This window comes from Alligator sinensis, unplaced genomic scaffold (assembly GCF_000455745.1).
Source record: "Alligator sinensis unplaced genomic scaffold, ASM45574v1 scaffold1336_1, whole genome shotgun sequence".
In the NCBI taxonomy this organism is placed as follows: Eukaryota; Metazoa; Chordata; order Crocodylia; family Alligatoridae; genus Alligator; species Alligator sinensis.
In genome coordinates this window covers 212,833-229,465 of record NW_005843037.1, presented here as the reverse complement: position 1 = coordinate 229,465, position 16,633 = coordinate 212,833, and the positions used below count along the sequence as shown (strand labels likewise).

General features: G+C 44.2%; 1 protein-coding gene across 3 annotated transcripts in view; it reads right to left on the bottom strand.

The window, feature by feature from the left end:
- ZNF106 (zinc finger protein 106) overlaps positions 1-16,633 on the bottom strand; it is a 90,400-nt gene that overhangs the window by 72,940 nt on the left and 827 nt on the right. For all 3 annotated transcript variants that reach the window (XR_003092056.1, XR_003092055.1, XM_025193329.1), the window contains exons 2-3: positions 3,513-3,598; positions 2,158-2,219 (exon numbers count right to left, since the gene is read on the bottom strand). Coding sequence is in view for 1 of the 3 variants with exons in the window: in XM_025193329.1 (XP_025049114.1) it covers positions 2,158-2,219; positions 3,513-3,566 (116 nt within the window). In the remaining 2 variants the exon portion in view is untranslated. The remainder of the gene's footprint in view (positions 1-2,157; positions 2,220-3,512; positions 3,599-16,633) is intronic.

Here is a 16,633-nt window from a genome sequence, read left to right as displayed (position 1 = left end):
AGTTTTGCAAGCAGAATGCTGTAGCATCAGCCAGGCCTAGGCCTCAAAAAGATGGTAAGAACAGAAACAAAAAAACCAAGAAACAAATGTAGAACAAGACAACGGACCAGAGCGGGAGACAAGAAGTGTGGCTGTGAAGGAGCAAAAGCCATTGTATACTGCACTGCACTCTTTACTGTGGAGTGAGGAAGAAGTAAACAGCCTTCCTTAAAAAGCTATAAAACATCCCTCAAGCACATTCTTTGCTCAGGAGAATATCAGTATTGACATCAGAAAATCTGCACACCTTTCATGTATTTATCACCATAAAAACATGACTTGGAAGCCATTAACCATTAACAATCAAAAGATCATCTGATTTCTGAATTTTTGCTTTTAATACGATCTGAGATAGTATCCTGAAGCTGGAGGCTTCATAATCTAGTATACTTCTAGAACACTGACTGGTCTTAAGAGACGTAGATTCTCTTCCAAGCTCTCTCAACTTGCTTAGGCAAGTCTCTTCACCTCTCCTGGCATTTATACATATGTTCTGGGATGGGGAACAGGGGGACACTTTAATGAGCCCAGAGCGTCATGTGTATCAGCATCCCCATGCTGAAAAATAGTGGCGGGGGCTCTTCAACTAAAGCTCATTCAATGAGCTTTAGTTAAAGCGTCCCACCACCATTTTTCAGCGTAGGTATGCTGATATACGTGACGCTGGAGCATGGTAATTACCACGCTCCAGCAGACTCAATTAATCGAATCTGCTCTGATGTGCAGCACATCAGAGCAGCCTTGCTGCACGTGTATAGGAGCCCTCCACATCTATTCTTACTCCCACCCTACATGCATGTTCTCTTAAGGTACAGAATTTTTCTATCTAAATCAACAGCCTTTATACCACCTAGCACAGTAGGACCGAGCTCCCAGTTAGCATATTTCACATACTATGTACGTATTACGGGGATGCGTTTCACATTAAAGTGAAATTATGCATAAATCAGAATGTCTAAATCTAACATAGTGAAGTTTTAAAATACCTTGTTTTGCAGGATGATTAAGAAAATGTTTACACTGTAGGAGACAGTGGCATATTCCTCTGGTGCAGCTTCTCTAGAGGATTTAGTCCAACAGCATGTTATCAAGTTGATTCAGACTGTACCTTTCACTCACCCGTAACAACATTGTAAGGCACTAAGAAAATTAAGTCTGACCTAGACAAACAGCTGAAACAAAATTTAGGGACATTTATATGCTCCTAACAAGGGCTTTTCCTCATAGTATTTCCTATTAAAGAAAGTGCATCTCAAAACTAACACATTACACATAATCATTTGGTTTCCCCTAAATTTGCAAAGACATGAAATAAAACAAACAACAACAAAAGCCACAGGCTGAAGTGTCCAACGGAAATTGAAAGAGACACAACTTAAACTATGTTATTAATGCTCTATCTATTGTGCTTGGTTTCATTCTACCTTCCTAAGATAGTTAACTCTTAAGACACATCTGAAGGATGCAATGCAACCAACTAAGAACGTAGTATTTGACAACCACAATGATGAAAATAAGAACAAGGTAAAATTCTTGTTCTCAACAAATCCACAACATGCTTACTGACAAAAGTTGATTTTCCCCCTCCTTCCCTTTCACAAATTGGGGGAGGAGAAGTGAGGGTGCAGGTCGGGGGGGAACTGAGAACACATCCACTGCTTCAGATGTGATATTAGTCTCCTTTAAAGCACTGTTAAAGCTTTTTTTAATATAAAGTCACAAATATGATGCAATAACACACTGTTTCCATTTGATTCTTTAAGAGATCTTACATGGTTGACTTGTATTCAAAAACTTAAGTTTCCTTTAAATAAAATTTGAAAAAAGGTTAACAATTGCTTTTGCAATCTCACAATCTAAGCAACACATGGAAAGTGAACAGGTTTATATGGTGAAATAAATTAACTTTTAACATTGTTGCAGTTTCAATCCTTCATGCAGATTTCCAGAGATGGTGAAGATAAGATCTTAAAATCTTAAGATCTTAAGATCTTAAGAATCTTAAAATCTTATTAGCAAGGCACCTAAAAGACCCATTCTGTAAGCAAATAACCAATTTGTCACTTTTTAATTGAGCTGAATTTACTCTTAAGGCAGTTTTCATGATCACTCTCATACCTCCCTTTCAGGTTTTCAAGTTCTCTGTGATGAAGCATGCTTCTCATGTGTTCATTCATCTCCTACAAGGAAGAAAAAAACCATAACTCATAACTAGTCCAAAGAGCATCAGTTCTGAAAAGTACTTTCTTTGGGAATTATGTAACCTGCTCTGCAGAAGGGTGTATTCTGCTCCAATAGTTTTGTATCTGACATATGACCACAGAAGCAAAGAGAAAAGTTGCACTCTCTACCCTCCCTCTCCGCCTAAAAGATAGATTTTTAGGATACATATGGAAGGAGATACATCTCTAGAGGGTGTACACAGGTGCATAATGAGACAAGGGCTTCAATAATTACAAACACTGTGCAGTACAGAGTATTCCATCACTTTCCTCAAATAGCTGTAAACAGTAATATATTTTAACTATTTCATACAAGCCATAATGTGGGTAATACTATTAAGCACTCAGAAGTAAGAATATTTATAATTTTAGAAAGATTGCTAGAGCAATCTTAACTATATCTTGGTACATGCATGGCACCTATAAATTGCATCATTATCTGATATTTTGCTCTGCAGGACCTATTCCAGCTTCCACTTCCTGCCCCCACATAGGGGGTGGGGCAAGGCAGTACAGCCTGCAGGACCAGAAGACTGTGACACAGGGCACTGTGTGGCATTGTGTAGTGGGGAAACCTACAGCCTGGAGCTGAGGGCGAGGGCTGGGGTGCCCACACAGTGCAGCACACTGCAGCAGAAGATGCCCATACAGCCTGTGGCCCATGCTGTTGTTGCCCCTGTCTGCTTGGAAGTTGGACAGCCCTAGTCTAGAGCAATCATGATTCTCACTGCATGCACACAAAGAAAAAGTATGCAGCTACTGGAGGTGGGAAAAATACTTATTGTTAAGGAGCTGGAAAGAACCCAAACCCTCCGTTCTTTCCTTGGCCTCAGCCAAAGACTTCTTGTGAGAGATGCTGCCCCTCGGATCCTCATGTACAAAACAGGAATAGCACCTTCCACCATTGGCAAAGCATTATGGAAAAAAAAAAAAAAAAAAAAAAGATTCGTGCATATTTGTGAGGTACTCTATTATGCAGTACAGACATGTATTACAAAATACAAATTCATTTCAACACAGTAAACAAGGTATAGGTATAAGTATACTGTGAATGATGATGTTAATGAGAAAATAAGTTGCCATGATCTCTGAGCCTTCCATAATGAAGAGGCAACGGTCAAGGGGGACAGGTAGGAGTGTGTTTTCTAATACTCTACGCAGCAAATAATTTTCACTTAAAAATATCAGCATCATATATATAACTTTTATTTAATTTTTTATTTTTTTTTTACCTTTTTTTAATTATTTTACCTTTTTTGAACTGTAGACAATATGACATAACATGCATCTTCGTTGTCGCACCATAATGATTTCTCTGGAAAGATCTTACCCTGTACCTAGAAACAGGAAAGAACATACAAAAGCTTTTTTCCACTAGTCTGACTTTTTTTAAAGACATTAAAACAAGTTATTTCTCACCAAAATGCTGCATATTAGAATAGTCTCTCTCTCTTTTCCTCTTTAAAAGAATACCTCTCTCTCATATACAGGCCTTAAACTATGCTCCAGATTAATACTTCTATTTTTACCTAACCACTGCACAACAAAAAGCAATTTTCTTCCAAGACAAGGTACCTGCTCCGTAGGCAAGCAAGTAGTGGAAATGGTGAGTTCACCTCACCAAAGAGGAGACCATTATATTCAGTTGAAATGATCACAAAGGATAGTTAAGAAATTTAGGAGACAAGTGAAATTAAACCAAATGAAACTGTGATGAAAATTTGCACCTCGAACATTGAAAGTAGTTTTGGTCCTCCGCCTCAAAAGGGATCTAAGAACAGGAGTCGGCAACCTAAGACCTGCAAAGAGGTTGGATCTAGCCTCATGCGACACAGAGAATCAGCAACACAGGAGACAAAATGATGTCTACGTAGCAGGTTTAAAACTAGAAAATTTTTTTTCCACACAATGCTTAATTAATTTGTGGGACTCTCCCCCAAGGTGTTGTGGAGGCTGATTGTTTAACACATTTTCAAAGGGACTGGAGAAGTTCATGGAGGAAAGATCCATCAGCCAGTACTGAACATAGTAGATAAGGGTATATAGTCCATGAATCAGAACTTCCACTGTAACTACAAGCATTCAGAGGTTGAGGGAGGAAAATTCTGGACATGCCCCATTTACCCTCTCCCTCAATAACTGCTCTCCGCCATTGAAAGAGACGCATCTATTTTTTTGTGCCATGACAGTGGACCTAGGCCCACCAAGAACCACAATGCCTGCCCCCGCAACTCCCTTCAATGGCTAGAGACAGGCCACTAAGGGCACGTCTACACATTGCACTGTCACCATATGGTGCGGTACAGCAACGTAGCCATTACATGGGTCTACACGCAATTGCCAGCTATGTTGCTGTAGCAGCATGCACTCCAATGTAGCAGCAAAATCTAACCGTGTGTCACATGCATGGTGCAGTAACCACCCATACTGTGCCATGCTTTAGGCATACTTCCAAAAGGAAGTATTAAAGCATGGCATGGTAGTAACGTCGCCATACAGTGATATGTAGACACACCCTCTGTGTACAACATTATCATGTCTTGGGACACCGGGCTAAATAAACCTATGGTCTGACCCAGTAAATTGCAGGCTCTTATGAAAAACAAAAAGTCTTCCAAGACTGACAACAACTTTCAAGTATAAGAAACTTAAAACATAAAGCCTGTCAAAGATCAAGGAACCCCAAGAAGCCACAGACAGAAAGACAAAAACATTTATTCCAACACAAAGTACCAAAAAACAGGTACTAGCAGCATACTTGACATCGCTATATAGCAAAGTTTAATGAAGGCATGAAGTGTGTACGTGCGCACACATAGCTATTATAACAGTGATTCTTAAATCAGGGGTCATGGCACCCTGGAGTGCCTGAAGATCTTTTCAAGAGTGCCCCAGGGTGCTACATAGTGTTAGCACTATGAGGTGTGTAAACATGATTCACAAGATAAGCCCAGACATTTCAAATAGGAACCCATAGCGTTTAAACATTCTGAACTGTTGTGGCCTTTCCGAGTTCTCTACAACAGAGAAACTGCTCTTTTATTTTTTCCATAGTCAAAAAATGATTGAAAACTAAGAGAAAGCATTTTCCTAGGGGTGCCTCAAGTCTAATGAGGTTGAGAACCACTGTATTAGATACCTGTATGCCAAATGCTCTTGCCAATATTTGATGTCAAATGCCTGACAAATGTGAGGTTTTAGAACCAAGTAGTCTAAGATTATTCAAAAGATCTGCACAAAAAGGAGGTTTTTAAAAAACATGAAGCATGACCAAGAAGAAAACTGCTAAAATGTTTTTAATAGGCTCTTCAAACAGAATTCACAATACAAGTCGGAGAAATTTTAGCCCCAGTTTTCCATTATGCTATAAAAGACATGGAAACAGGAGCTCAGAATGGCACACTTTCTTCTACAAAGCAGCTACTGTGAATCCAAGAACAAAGGTTTTTTTCACCCTTGTAAAAGGCTTCTGTAAGTGTACAAATCCATTCTGCTTCCCCAATATCTTTGAACCAGTGCTACTTTGTAGTTTAATGGAGTAATGCCCAGCATGTGTTTAAGATATTGCTTAATATTAGCTGAGTATTCACAGAATTCACCATGCACGAGTATAAAAGAGCAGCGTGGGACTTGATGGGGAGAAATAGGTCAGTGGAACATACGTGGCTATTAGCACCCGTTAGCATGTAACATTAAAATGGCTTTTAGCATGTAGAGCTAATGTTACACCTGCTTGGCTAATTAAAACATATAGTAACTATAGATGATTACAGGAAAAGTTTTACTGCCCAATCAACTGGGTACTGCTTGTGACAGGGTACTAAAAATACTAAATTAATTGAACTGCTATTGGTTGTTGCTATGAAAAGCAAAAACCAGTTTTGTCTCTGCAAAGAGCATGTGAATCTCTCAGCCAGAGCTCTTAGGCACCCAGATATAGTAAACAGCATGGGTGACAGAGGAAAGGCCCAAAGTCTATTTCCAACTCAGCCACTGACAGACTTGGAAAAGTTTGTATTCATCACTGCATAAACTTCCCTTCTCTGTGCTTAGTTCTCTCCCATTTACCCCTATGAAATTTTAAGAGACTCAACTTTGTAAACTACTTTGCAACCATTAGAAAAAGTACAATAAAATTCAAGGTGTTTGCTTAGTGATTACATAACAGAACCTTTTAGATCCTCAATACAAACCCTAAATGAGTCACTTTACTCAGAGCATAACTTTAGCCAAGATACTTGACCATCTCTGTACCTGAGCCAGTCCAGTCTAAAGTACCCGAAATAAAAAAAGCAGGCTCTGACTACTCCAGCACAAGCAGAGATTTCTGTGTATATATGCCAAAATGTTTTAAGAAAGGTAAAAAGAAATACATGATACATTTTAAATTCTGAAAAGCCTCCTGGCACAACCAGGTTAAAACAAGTTTTGTCTTGGATACTACCAGCCTTCTGAATGGCTTTAGATCCCATAAAAAGCAAAACTGTATGTGAAAATGGAAATAGTGTAGATCAGTCATGGCAAACAGCAAGACAAGATGGATGTTTTGCAAGTAGTATGTAAGATGCCTGTATACTTCAACAGCAAAAGTGCCTCCCTTTGTTCTATAGACATTTAAAAAAAAAAAAAAGAGAGGCTTCGGATTTTAGGAAATTAATCTGGCCAAACTATGGGAACATGGGTATATTTAACCACATCTGAGGTAAACTTAATTGTAATAGTGGCTCCAGTGTGCCTGTGGCTTACAAGTTAGTGATACTGTGCATAAATAATGCATGCAAACTACAGTCAACTCCAGTAAACTCATTATGCAAAGTGTCTGGAAAACATTTCTAGACAATAAAAATAGTCTAGAGAGAAAATATGAGGCATTAAACTACTTCCTGGCACAACATTCATTAGCCCACGGCTATTACTCAGATGTCCAACCATACTGGATAGCATACATTAAAAATGTATGTCAGGGCTAAATTTGCTGCAGATCAATGGCGGGACATTCTGACTATATAAAGCCACAGCTGAAGCAGAGCATGTGAACTGCCCAACATTCCAGCTGCTTGGAAATCCTCAGGACTCCTCAAACAGATCTTTGGTTCGAGCCCCACATAAGGGCATCAGACTTTTGGACAGGCCTAACAGTACTGTATGTGCTACTGCTTGAGAAATTTGGGAACCTAGAAGTTAATCCAGGCAGACTACATGGAAGAGATGCTGTTCTCAGCTTATTATGGGGCAGAGCTTCTTTTGTTTTAGCAGCAGTCTCCTCTGCCTTCTCAATAACTGATCACACTAGGGTCCAATGGAAGCAATTCCAAGCTGGAAGCAATTGCAACAACTGTAACAATTACAAATGCAGCAAAACAAAATGGAAAGGGCAGAATTGCATGGAAGAGAGAGATCATTCATTATCCGGGATCCTGGCGTTCCCCGATTTAAAAAATAAATAAATAAATAAATAAATAAATAAATCTCAAATTCTCTGAGAAAAACCTGAAAATCCATGATTAAAATGAAAGGTCATTATATACATCTCTCAGTCGATATATATATCAGTTGAACACAATGTTTTCTTGATATAGTTACAATTTTAAAACAATTTGGAAGTCTACCAGGGCTTCAATCACTATAATAAAATACATTCTAAATACCTATAAATTTTGGTATTTGATTTTGGGTTTTTTCCTATAAATTTTGGTATTTGATTTTGGGTTTTGTTTATCATGGAAAAAAAAAAAAAAATCAGAGCTCCCCTTGTCCCCTTCACTCAACAGGATGCAGGTCCAGGCCCCTCACTCCCAAGCCACAGCTCCTCACCCCTGCTGGTGCTCCTCACCTCCCCCCTCCCCCACAAAGGCCTCGCTGGTGCTCCTCACTCCCCACCACTCACAGCCCCCCCAGCCCTGCTGGTGCCCCTCAGCCCCGACCCACAGCCCCCTGTCCCCCCAGCCCTTTGGGACCAGGGTCTGCACCCCCCTGTCCCCCCACAGCAGCGCACCTGAGCCTTGGCTGCCACCTGCAGGAGGCAGCAGCTGCTGCAGTGCAGCAGCTCATGGAGCCTGGCACACCCCCCCCCCCCCCCCCCCGCCCCCCCCTGCTGCCTGCTCACTGCACGTTCAGGTAGGGGGTGGGGCTGGGTGCCCACCACTGTGAACACTCCTGGGGGGACCCATGCCCCCCAGATCTGTGTGCAGGGTGAAGGCGGGCTGCCCACTGTGAGCTCAGACTCCCTGCCCTGCTGCCCTCCCCTGGGCCTCTGCAGCCCAGTGGGTGCAACCTGGAGCTGTAGACCAGATCAGGCAGGCAGTGCAGAGCAGACGAGGTCTAGGCTGTGCCTGGGTTCTGGCTGATCAGCTCCAACAGGGATGAATCTGGAGCAGGCATGGGGCGGTTCCATAGCGCGTGAGGGCTCCAGGCTGTTGTGGGGCAGGTGCAAAACGGCTTGTGGGGGCATGTGTGGGGGCTCCCATGCACACCCCGCCATATCCGCAAGCCCCACAACCACACCCCACAAACACCGCATCTACCCACACCTTCCCCCACCGCACCCTTGAGGGGAGTCCTGTGCTCCACAACACTCACACCCCACCACACACACGTGCCCACAGCCCCCACCACGACAAAGTCTACCAAGATACAGAATCTTGGGTATGGAAGGGGCCTCAAGAGATCAACTGATCCACTGCTCTGCTCTGGGGCACGATCAAGTATATCTAGACCAGTGCTTCTCAAACTATCTGATGTGGCAGACCGGCAATTTTTTTCCAGTGGGCCAGGGACCGGTGCCCGGTTCAGTCGGTGGCAGCAACTGTGTGTAAGAGCGCTACACAAATGCGCGACCGGCTGTTTCTCTCTCTTTCCTCACCTCGTACGTTGTAACGTCACCTGGAGTGTTGGAACGTACAAACTGTGTCGCTATGACATATCAATGTTATGCTTCTGAAAATATATTTCGTTCTTTCCTGGCAACTCGCTCCGGACAGGCGACTGGCCGGTCTGCGGACCACCACTTTGAGAAGCAATGATCTAGACCACTCCGACAGGTTTTTGCCTAACTCAGTGGTGCTCTGCAGTCCAGATCCAGAGCTTGGGGCTGTGTTACCTGGCCCACAGGGCTGGAATTTGATAGGCGCAGTGTTATTTCTTGTGACTCCCAGAGCTGCAGTAGTCGCTGCTCCTTCCACCACAAGATGCTTATCAAAGGCCTAGAAATTTTGTGGCAGGATAAGTGGCAGCAGCATTAATTGCTACAGCTCCTAGAACTGTATGAGGAACTCTATGGCTGCTCTTGAGCCAGGTGGGACAGGGCAGGTGGCAGCGCTGGGAAGGCGGGGGTGCTACGGTGAATTTTGGGGTGGCTGCTACCCACCCCGCCCTACTGGAGCACAGCCACTGGGCAGAGGCTGGAGCAGCCCCTGCCCCAAGCATGCAGCAGCAGCCCACCCTTGCCCTGTGCACAATTCCAGGGGGGCACATGTCCCCCATGCCTCCTCCGGGGATGCAGACAACATTGGGAGCCACTTTCCCTTCTGCCCGCCCCCAGATGAGCCACCAGCTCAGTCCCATGCCCCGTCCTGCCCTGGCTAGAGCACCTGCTCCTGCCTCAGCCCCGTTCCCTCCCTCACTGCAGGGGCCTTGATCTGCCCTCTCATTCCCCCCGCCCACTCACCAGCCAGATGCTGCTCTCCACACTGCCAGGCTGCACTCCTGGCCCCATGCATGTTGTGGCTGCACAAGTGCATGTAGTATTTATTGGCAACATTATTGGCCACAGCAGCCAAAAAAGCCCAGTTGCCAATAATGTCAATTTTCCTTATAGTTTCATAGTTGGTAGGGTCGGAAGGGACCTGAGCAGATCATCAAGTCCAATCCCCTGCCATGGGCAGGAAAGCAACCCACCCTGTCAAGCTCTCTATCTAACCTCCTTTTGAAGACCCCCAGCATAGAATCGAGCACCACCTCCCTTGGAAGTTGGTTCCAGATCCTAGCTGCCCTGACTCTGAAATAGTGCCTCCTGGTATCTAGCCTGAACCTACTCTCTGTCAACTTATGGCCGTTATTCCTTGTTGCTCCCAATAGTGCTTGGGGGAACAGTGACTCTACCATTCCCTGCTGGTCTCCCTCGGCCAGTTTATAGACAGCCACCAGATCCCCTCTCAGCCTTCTCTTGTGGAGGCTGAACAGGTTCAGGTCTCGTAGCCTCTCCTCGTAGGGCCTGCCCTACTGCCTCCTGATCATCCGAGTGGCCCTCTTCCGGATCCTCTCGATGCTGTCCACATACCTCCTGAAGTGGAGCCCAGAACTGGACACAGTACTCCAACTGCGGCCTGAGCAAATGTCATATAGAGGGGGAGGACCACCTCCTTGGACCTGCTCGTGATGCATCTGTGGATGCATGACAAGGCGCGATCAGCCTTCCTGACAGCGTCCCCACATTGGCAGTCCATGATCATCTTGGAGTCTATAATGACTCCAAGATCCTTTTCTGCCTCTGCACTGATGAGAAGGGAGTTCCCCAGCCTGTCGGTATGCTGCTGGTTCTTCCTCCCTAGGTGCAGTACCCTGCACTTGTCAGTATTGAATCCCATCTTATTCTCATCCGCCTACTCCTGTAACCTGTCCAGATCCAATTGCAGCCTGTCCCTCCCTTCTAGCCTGCCCACTTCTCCCCAATCCGTGCCAATCCAATAGGCAATCAATATATCACTGCAACTCTACATTAAACCAGTGTTACTCACAACCCTCATGCAGAAGTGACAAACTGACTACAACCCTCTTTGCAACAAATTTTCACATGTAGGAAACTTCTGCCTCATATCCATCTTCTTTTCTAATAAAAAACCCAAACAAGCAGTTCCTTGCAGATCACTTTTTCTATGCCTGAATAAGAATTTATTCTTGTTGCATCCCTCTGGACTCTCTCCAAATGGTCTACATCTGTCTTAAAGTATAATGCCCAATACAAGACACTGAGATCTTAGCAGGATCAAACACAGACAAATAACTGCACCCTGCATTTTAAGGAGGAAACTATTGTTTAAACTTTATATAATCCAGAACGTTATTTGCTTTTGTCACAATGGCTTCACACTGCCAATTCACTTGCATTCAGTCCATAGTCCACAACAACCTAGAGATCCTTTTGTGCAGTACAGCTGGATAGGCAGATAGTCACTAACTTGCATTTGACTTAATTTATTTTCTTTTTAAACACAGTACAGCACTGTACATTTGTTTTTGTTAAGTTTCATTTTTTGTTTTGGACAATTTCTCCAGATTATCAAGGTCATTGCAATCCTGATCCTGCCTTCCAAAGTACTTGAAATCCTTCCCAGTCCATTCATAGCATCTAACTTTTTGGGCTGCTGTTTACAAAAATCTATGTCTCTCTAACCCCGTTGATCTCTATGGGGCCACCTTCCACCTGATCTCAGGCTAACACAACTAATCATCATTCTCCCAGTTTTGGGTCATCTTCACATTTAATACCTCTACACCCTGTTTTGCCAAACAAGAACAGGGCCTGGGACAGAACAAAGAGAACTAGACTCAGGATAGATCACGTGGAAGGGAAAGGCTTCAACTGAAATATTCTCTCAGTTTGACAGTAAACCATTATTATTCTGAGAACAATTTTGTAACCACTATTATTACAGAATCATAGAAAATTAGAGTTGAAAGGGACCTCAGAAGGTCATCTAGTCCAACCCCCTGCTCAAAGCAAGACCATCCCCAACTAAATCATCCCAGCCAAGGCTTTGTCTAGCCAGGTCTTAAAAACCTCTAAGGACGGAGATTCCACAACCTCTCTGGGTATCCTGTTCCAGTGCTTTACTACCCTCCCCATGAAAAAGTTCTTTCTAATATATAACCTAAACTTTCCTTACTACAACTTGAGACTGTTGCTCCTTGCCTGTTATTTGCCACCAATAAGAACAGTCTAGCTCAGGGGCGGGCAATTATTTCGGCCAGAGGGCCGCTTAATGAGTTTTGGTGAGCTGTTGAGGGCTGCATGGATAGTACCACGCCTTGACAGTTGCCTTGCTCCCTGGTCAACATGTTGAGACTGGATGTCCTGTGCTCTAACCTCTGACCTTTGCCGCCAGAAGTCCTCCCCTTGCCCTCTGAAAACACTTTTTTTTTTTTTTTTTTTTTTTTTTTTTTGGGGGGGGAAGTGGCAGCTGGCTGGCTGGCTGACTATCATCTTGGAACCAGAAAAAAAAAACACACACACTAAAACTCAAACACCTACTATAACATACTTTAAATTTATTACAAAAAAATCTGTCATGATTTGTGTGGCCAGCTGATTGGGGAAAGTGATTTTTCCCCTCTGTTTGGCCATGATGAGGCCACATCTGGATGATCTGTGTTTGCCTCATTAATGTAGCCCAGTATTCTGTTAGCCTTTTTGGCAACAAGGGCACACTGTTGACTCATATCCAGCTTATTGTCCACTGTAACCACCAGGTCCTTTTTTGCAAAGCTGCTATTTAGCCATTTGGTCCCAAGCCTGTAGCAGTGCGTGGGATTCTTCCATTCTAAGTGCAGGACTTTGGCACTTGTCCTTGTTGAACCTCATGAGATTTCTTTTGCCCAATCTTTATGGCAATTTTGCCTAGACCAAGGGTGACAAATTCACTTCAGGCTGCAGGCTGGACCGATTGCAGGGGCTCCTCTCAGGCTGTATCTGCATGACCAGCAACAATTACAAAGGATCCATATTTGGAAGATGGCAAAGGGCCAGGACCTGCCACTGATGCCATGTCCATCAGGGTCCAGGGACTATGAATTCTGTAACAGGGCACACCTCCCAACTTGTGGTAGCATGACAGGTTACCAGATAGAATGGTTTGGCATACCAAATCCAGGCTGCAAGTCATGTTTGACAAGTCATGTTGATCTAGACCACACTTCCCTAGTTTGCTTATGGGAATGCAATGTGGGACAATGTCAAAAGCTTTAGTAATATGGAGATGTACTGCATCTACAGGTTCCATCTCAGCCCTGTCAAAGAAAAAAAGCCACATCATTTTTTCTATTACCTTTGGTCAATAAGCCACACATGATGCAGTACATGCTATAGCTTATATGCATCTACACCAGCAAGCTCAAACATTTAAACTGAAGAACAAGAAATCATCCACAAGCTGGACTGTGTTATGCATGGCTTAATAGAGACTCTAAATTCTTATCCCATGATCTAGACTATCTTTATATAACCCCTACGTCCCTCAGTGGGTTAAAAGCTTTGTTTAACTGTTTCAACCCTCTTCAATCCACTTTTCCCTCACTCAGCAGTGTTCTCTACTTTGCTCCCCTTTCCTTATCTTTTGTATTTAAATGACTTTCTTCCTTTCTATTTAGTACCCCTTGTCACAACACAAGGGTGTGATTTTGTTTGTGCGCGCTTCGGCACTGCTAAATTATTTCCTGCCACGAGGAGCTTTCTTTGCAGGGTGCATTTCTTAGTTGCAAAGAGAAATGCACGGTGCAAAGGAGTTCCCGCCACCCGCATGCAAATTTGTGTCCCACTATTGGCCAGTTCTAAATTATTCCCACGTGGCGACTAGTGATTGGCTTGCTAGCCATATAAGAGGCTTGAGCGGTTTCCGCCCAAGTTGGAGGACTCCACAACTATCAGGAGAAGGAGAACTTCGTGTCTCGTGAAGATCGCTAAGCGTTGCGGAGCCTATCGGACCCAGTGTATACCTTGAGAAGGCTATAGGGGTCTGATCAACGTCTGGCCTCTCCCCGTCGTCGAACTATCCCTCGACGAACCCCTTCCCTGCACGCAAGTTCCACGGAGCCTAGCAAACTTCGTGTGAGTGTATCCAGAGCTCTTTCTCCGAGTTGTTTTCTTCGGTTGACACGACGGGCTCGCGTGTTTAGAGCCTTCAACCGGATTGGGCTAGAGGTTCGCGTGGAAGGAACTCTTGTCCGCTTCTCTTCTTTTCTGTCTGTAACTGCAACTCAAGCAAGTTTTCCTGCCTGCACCGCGACCATCTTCAGTGTAAGTAAAATAATCTTTAATCAACCGCTAAGCGTCCGTGCCTAGTTCTAGTCCACCGGCCTGCATTCCCCGACCCGCGTGCCAGGGCTGCTGGCCACAGCCCATGCCGCGCGCCCCTGAGAACCTCGGACCGCTCCCGGCCCGCACGCCCCTGCTCACTGGGTGGACATTTGTTTCCCTGGGGACAAGAAGCAGCAGCACACCTTGTGCTGCCTGAGATAAACCTATGCTACGTGCCCTCTGGCTTGCGGCAGGTTATGTCAGATGGGGTAGGGGAGGATTCCAGCAGCCTTACTTGCGGCCCTCGAGGAGCCACAGCTGTGGTGCTCCTGCAGCTGGGAACCTGGCTGGCAGCCAGAGAATGGTTCCGGAAGGCCAAGATCTGGTTTTGGGTCGCACATGCTGCCACCACATGCGCCACTCCACTTTAAGGAGCAGGTTTTTTTGATTCCGCTGCAAGGTAGACAGCATGCAAGTCCATTCATAGCATCTGACAAGGAGGATGTAGCCAACAAAAACTCTATGAAGGAGTAAATCTATAAGGTACCACCTTGTCCTGCATTCAAATAAAAGTTAAGTACATTCAGAAGCACCCTAATGAATTGGAGCCTAAAGGGACTATTTTCTCCTCACCTTGTGAGGACAACAGCTAGCCAACTTCATCTCATACCTGTTATCTCTGCAGTGGTTTCCTGCTTTAATAAAAGGTCCCAGCTTCTTATGTTTTCAAAAACGAGCCTCTGATTTTCTCTTAGCTAGACTGAAGAATATTTTAATTACTAGTATAGATGGGGCACAGTAACTTTTCAATACCAAGAAAAGAACAGAAAGGTAAATGATGATATTAGCCTGATGATGCACATGATAGCTATCTGGTGTCTCTTCCATTTTATCTGAAAACAGACTCTTATCTATGGTAGTAGGCTTTTCAGCACCAGTTTGAAAGGATAAAAGAAAAAAAAAAAATCTCATCACCTGTAGCTACAAATAGTTATGTAATTCAGCATGATCTTGTATATTAGCAAAAATACACATGCCACCTGTAATGTTTTAAATAAAACATACTTTTTTGTAGTCTATGTTTTCTTCTATCGCTTTCAATAACTAGTCCTAAGCAAGGCAACAGGCAAGCAAGAAAAAAAAGTCTGTATCACCCCCTGGTGGCAAATCCATTGCTGAAACATGCAACCACTTAATGATTAAAGGAATCTTAATTAATTCAAATATGCCCCAACCCCCAAGTCCCAATCCTGTAGAGACAAACTTTTAATAAAAAAATAAGGCCAGCAAGAACTGACTCAGTTTAAGTCTATTTACCTACTCTGTAGGAATGTTGGAAGAATTTATATTTGTAAACAGCTTAAACACAAGAAATGCTAAATATTATTCTATTATTCTAAATATTGCATAAATCAAGGTACAGGTTGATGGCACCTCCTACACACATATTGCTTCACAAGCAAAATGGGAACTATGAAGTTAAACAGTATTCTGGAAGCTTCAGGACAGACCATTGATTTAACAACACGGTACATATGGAGGGGGAAAAGATGATGCTAAAGCTGTTGCCTTTCACACTTCTTACCAGTACCAAGGGCTAATCAGCAAATAGGCTATGGAGAATAAGTTACCATCTCATCTGTTGCAGCCAATTTCTCCCTACATAAAGTAATGAATGGAGAAATAACAGACCTGACTAGTAAGGGAGGTCCAAGAATAACCCCAGAAACACTTTCCCAACATAACATATTATTCCTCTATGCTCATTTCCTTTGATACGCTCCTCAGAACACATCCGCACCTTGAAATCTGCAAACTTACTTCACACCTTCTCCGGAAAGCATGAGGAAGTGCTTGCTGCGTGTAACATTGCCATTTAACTAACCTTTGCATCAACAGAGCAGGTCTCATTCTTGTTTTCTGTGGCATGTGCTTTTTTAGGTTAAGATGTTGGCGTGACAAAGTACAGCTGTAGCTGTGATGGCTTAGACCAGTGATGGTCAACTTTCTGGCAGGCATGCCACAAATAAGTCCTGCATCTTTCCCAAGTGCTGCTCCAATCCCCTCCTATGCCCAACCCACTGCTCTGCCTTCTGCTCTTCCCATCCTGTGTTCCCTGCCTGGCTCGCGGCTCCGTCCCCGCACACCGGGTGCGATGTGGGCCGTGGTCCCCCAGCGACCCGCGTGCCACACACGTGCTGCCCGTGCCCCTGTGCCACAGGGACCACCCCTGCCTTACAGAAAAAAGCGAGGCGAGTCACGTGTGGGGATCTCCTCCCTAGCCGCCCGCACAGCAGGCAGGGAGGGCCACCGGGTACGAAGCTTCCTCAGGGGGCGCTGGGGCAGGCGCCCCGTGAAGCCA